The sequence below is a fragment of the Crocodylus porosus genome, unplaced genomic scaffold, assembly GCF_001723895.1.
Source record: "Crocodylus porosus isolate Cpor-Errol unplaced genomic scaffold, CroPor_comp1, whole genome shotgun sequence".
Lineage (NCBI taxonomy): Eukaryota > Metazoa > Chordata > Crocodylia > Crocodylidae > Crocodylus > Crocodylus porosus.
In genome coordinates this window covers 87,694,699-87,699,270 of record NW_017728918.1, presented here as the reverse complement: position 1 = coordinate 87,699,270, position 4,572 = coordinate 87,694,699, and the positions used below count along the sequence as shown (strand labels likewise).

The 4,572-nt window shown below is 44.9% G+C and overlaps 1 protein-coding gene across 4 annotated transcripts in view; it reads right to left on the bottom strand.

Annotated features, from left to right (window-relative positions):
* The window catches only part of LOC109311924 (transmembrane protein FLJ37396), a 141,498-nt gene that overhangs the window by 37,593 nt on the left and 99,333 nt on the right, over positions 1-4,572 (bottom strand). For all 4 annotated transcript variants that reach the window (XM_019537880.1, XM_019537878.1, XM_019537882.1 and 1 more), the window contains exons 30-31: positions 3,687-3,825; positions 434-587 (exon numbers count right to left, since the gene is read on the bottom strand). In XM_019537880.1, the coding sequence (XP_019393425.1) occupies positions 434-587; positions 3,687-3,825 (293 nt within the window). The remainder of the gene's footprint in view (positions 1-433; positions 588-3,686; positions 3,826-4,572) is intronic.

Genomic DNA, 4,572 nt, shown 5'->3' with positions numbered 1-4,572 from the left:
ACTAGATGAACACCTTGCTGGGGTCATTTGACCCCAGTACTCTTTCCTGCCATGGCAGGGGGTCGGACTCGATGATCTGCTCAGGTCTCTTCCGACTCTACAAACTATGAAACTATGAAACATTTCATAAAAGCAACATGTTGGCTTCTGTAGTTCTCCTGCTTTACCTGTTAGGGTTATGGTAGTAGGACTGTGTTATGTCAGGGTTGACACTAGGCTTATGTAGAGTTTAGATTATGGTTTGTATGGGATGGTTTGGATAGCGATGATCCTGCCTCAGGCAGGGGGTTGGACTAGATGACCTTTGGAAGTCCCTTCCAGCCCTACCTCTCTAGGATTCTCTGCCACCACAGAATATAGTATCACAAGATTTCTTTCTTAGCACCCAAACAGTAAAGAAGTCAATAATTCTTTCAAAGCACACTTTACTCACGCTGGGACTATGTGGGTCCAGTGGCTGTGGGAGCCCAAACTGCGAAGCAAATGCACTCCTCACCACAGAGTTACTCAAAGGAGGCAGCCCATGGTACATGCTGTCTGTAATGCTCTGGTAGGCCGAAATATTCCCAGATGACAAAAATGCTTCTCTGAAGAGACATCAGAATTCCCTTTTTAAAACCAAGCTAAATCCCAACTTTGTAAAAATCTCTCCTGGAGCATTCTGGGACAGAATTAGATGTTAATATTAATAAGCTGGAATGAATGGACAATTTGTGTGCTGTGCCTCACAACTGACTGCAGTTTAGCACTCAGGGGAAAGGCCAAATTGCTGTGGTTGATGTGAATGCACTAACAGACCACTTGTGCTTGCAGAAAAACAAACCAAAATCCCCTTCTGTTCAAAAATACAAACACATCCTACATGAATATCCACCAGCTGGTTAATATTAACAAATAGGAAGCACACCTTATCAGCATCTGGGGCCACTAATGCAAGGTGTGCTCTTTGGGGTGGAGCATAAGGAAGGTCTTAGAAGTCACAGGCAGGACTATGAGTCAGGAGAGTTAGTTTCTATTTTTGGTTTTTATAGGAAGTTTGTATATGACCTTGTTTAAGTCACCTTAGGCCACATTTTCAAAGGTGGCTTCCAAATGTTGGTACCTCAAATGAAGAACCCCCAAGCTGATTTGCAGAGGTACTTAGCAGCTGCAGCATTCCACTAACATAATGAAAGGAACACAGTAAACTTTGGAAACTACAAGAAAGAGCCCCCAAATCTATTTCATCTTCCATAAAGACTTGGGGTATGTCTACGTGACATAATACAATGCCTTGTAGAGACAGCTGAGTCTTCCTGAGAAGAATATCTTATTAGCACTAGTGGAATGCCATATTAATACTGTTCTACTGCTTGTTCAGAGTTGGTTGGGATACCTCTGCTCAACGGGGCTGTGCGAAGCTTCGGTCCCTGATTCGATTTGGTGGAAATTTGGCCCAATTTGGTGGCTGAATCTCCAAATCTGAATCAAATCAGAGGACCTTATAATCTCTCCAACTCAAGTCAGAAAGATTGGGAAAGATTTGGTGATTTGGACACAGACACAGCTTTAAATGTTTTTTCTACATACCTCTAGGTAGCAGGCAGCTCGTGAATGCTGTGATGCTGGGGCTCATGGAGCATCCCACAGGAGCCCCACACCTCCCACACCGAACCGGCTTGGTGACTGGTACCTGCTGGGCCTAGGGGGGCACCCAGGGTCCCCCGTGGCCAATCACTGAGCCAGAGGGGCACGGGAGGGAGGGGACCCATGTGCTCCCTGGCAGACCTGGAATTGGGCCAGAAGTACTTTCAGTTCACTTCTGGGTTCACTGCTGAGCATGTGGAGGACCCCACGCACTCCTGTGGGACTCTCCACGTGCCCCAGCATTGCGGCATTCACAAGCCGCGTTGGTACCTCCAAGTACATAGAAAAAACATTTAAAGCTGTGCCTATGTCCGAATTGCTGATTCTCTGAATCAGCATCGAATCTCCAGATCAGATTCGGCCAAATCAATAAATCGAATCACTGTCCCCAATTCAGGCCGAATCCAAATCAAACAGGTTCACTTCACACCCCTCTACTGCTCAGTGCTGCTACATGCATATGCTCTTAAAGACACAAAGCTAATTTGTAGTATACTCTATAAACTAAACAATAGTCTAGATATAAAACCGCTTTATAATTTCATTTGAGTTTCTCTTGTACAGCTACTTTTCATTCCACTTCAATCACACATTTAAAATTAAGAAGTAACACCAACCTATTTCCTAAAAAGTGATGAGCTCCCTTAACTCCCCCTCTCTCTGCAGACTGTTTAGGGCAGGGACCTTATGTGTTGGTATGTGGCTGTAGAAATGAGCATTTTTTTAAAAAATGGGTTTTTAAAAAGTTTTAGGGACCTCTCACAATATTCACAGCTGGAACACACCAAAGAGTTCTTAAGAAAATAGCCTGCACTGCTGCTGGGATTACACTATAATAGAGTGGAGAAAATGAATCAAAATTAATTATACACACACAATAGAGTGTGCAATACAGATGTAACACGTCATATTATTTTCTGGCAACATATACACCTTTATCAGAGGGAAATGTTTTCATAACCAACTGCCCCCATAATGCCTTAATCAGTAAAAAACAGCAAAGTCCGTTAACCCTTTTTTTTCTATTTCTGGTTTCTTGCAGGTCAGCAGAAAACTCTACCTAGTTCAGTTCACAATACATATGCTGCAGTGCCTCATCTGCCCATAACCATCTGAGGACACAACTGAATGACATGTAAAAAGGAAGGTAGGAGGCTCTGTTTCAAGTCTCTGCACAAGACTCCCTGCGTGTGGTTGTACAGTGCTTGTAATATACATCTTTCACCCATTAAGATCCCAGTCTGCAGAGGGAAATAGCTGGTTAAATGAAATAATTTGCTCTTATTTTGTAATTCCATTTAGTTTTTATGACAGTGGCAACAACATTGCAATACACATTTAAAAGACTACTATGAGCATCCCTTAGATGGTCTTTTAGGCACTCTCTGACACTGAGGCTAAGAAAAATGGAGCTGCATCAGGGCCGGCTAACTTTCAGCTGAGCTCCTGCTACTGCTGCTTCCTTCCCCCACCTCCTAACCTCTTCTGGCTGTGGCATGGGTGGAGCTTCCAGTCAGTGAGGGCTGTACCAGGGCCAGGCAACTGGAAGTTGCATCCATGCTGGTGTCACTTCTCCCTCCCTCTCCCCCTTTATGTCCCCTCCCCCATTCACCTTCCAGCTGCAGCACAACATCAACTCATCTTCCAGCTGCCTGGGCCCTGTCCAGCTCTGCACCAGTTGGGAGCTGCTCTCCTGCCCCACCTGAGGAGCAAGGGGCTTGGGGAAGTGGCAGCAAAGAGGACAGAGCTCTCAGTTACCTGGCTCCAACATGGGCAGAGACAGAGTCCCCCCACTGCTGATGCACTAATAGAAGCCACCCAGTCCATGTCAAACCAAAACCAGATTGTCCTGGTCCCTGACTTGAAAAGATTGAGAGCTGCTGACCTAGGACATACTTCCTAAAGAAAATGGGGTTTTTTAGAACATCCTTTACAGAGGACTATTTTAAATTCTTTCCTACTTGTGTTCCTTCCCCTTTCACTGCACTAATTCATGGTCAGCACTTCATAAAACAGACTAGCAGGCAAGATTTGATGGCATTAGCACCCTTGATTCTTACCGTAATAGATGCCTAACTGTTGCATCAAACTGTAGAAACATAACTTCTCTATGAAGGATTACCAGCTGGGCAACCTTGTGGGGATCCAGGGGGTTCTGAAGGTTATCAATCATTCTCTGTATCTCCTGAAGTTCAGTTCCTAGAGTTCCCAAAACAGTAAGTCCACTGAGTCAGGCAACAGGGAATACATACTAACATTGTCTTTGTGATCTATTTTACCCTCTAAAGGCATGAACTTTAAGGACTAAAAGGGTTTTTTTTTTGGCAGCAGAATTCTTTTTTCCTGCCTCCCTTCCTCTGGGAAACCAGAGAAGAATGATCTCATATTCTTTTCAGCACTGAAAAAAAAACCCCGCTGTTAGAGAACGATTAGGGCAGGGGTGGGCAACTACTTCGGGCAAAAGGCCACTTACTGAGTTTTGGCAAGCTGTCAAGGGCCACATGGGTACTCCCACCCCCTGACAGGTGTCCCACCCCCTGGTCACCATCTTGGGACCAGAAATCCTGACCCCTAACCCCTGACATTTGCCACCAGAAGTCCGTCCCCTTGCCCCTGGGAGTACTCCTTTCAGCAAGGGGTTTTGCCATCGCAGAACCAGAAAAATACCAAATTATATTGTAAAAACTGAACATAGGCAACATTCATTCATTTGATTTAAAAAAATATTTTTGTCCTGATTTACATGTGCTTGTGTAGTGTACATAGAGGTGATTGCACAGAAGTTTAAAATGAAGTCTTAATCTTGTATATTGTGGGAGATGGGAATAGGTTTGTGGGAGCTGTGGGAGTGTAGATAAGTGTGTGGGGTGTGGGGGTGGGGTGAGGGAGCATGTGGATCTATGTGTGGATATGTGGGGCGTGGGTGGGTATTGGGTTGGGGGGGAG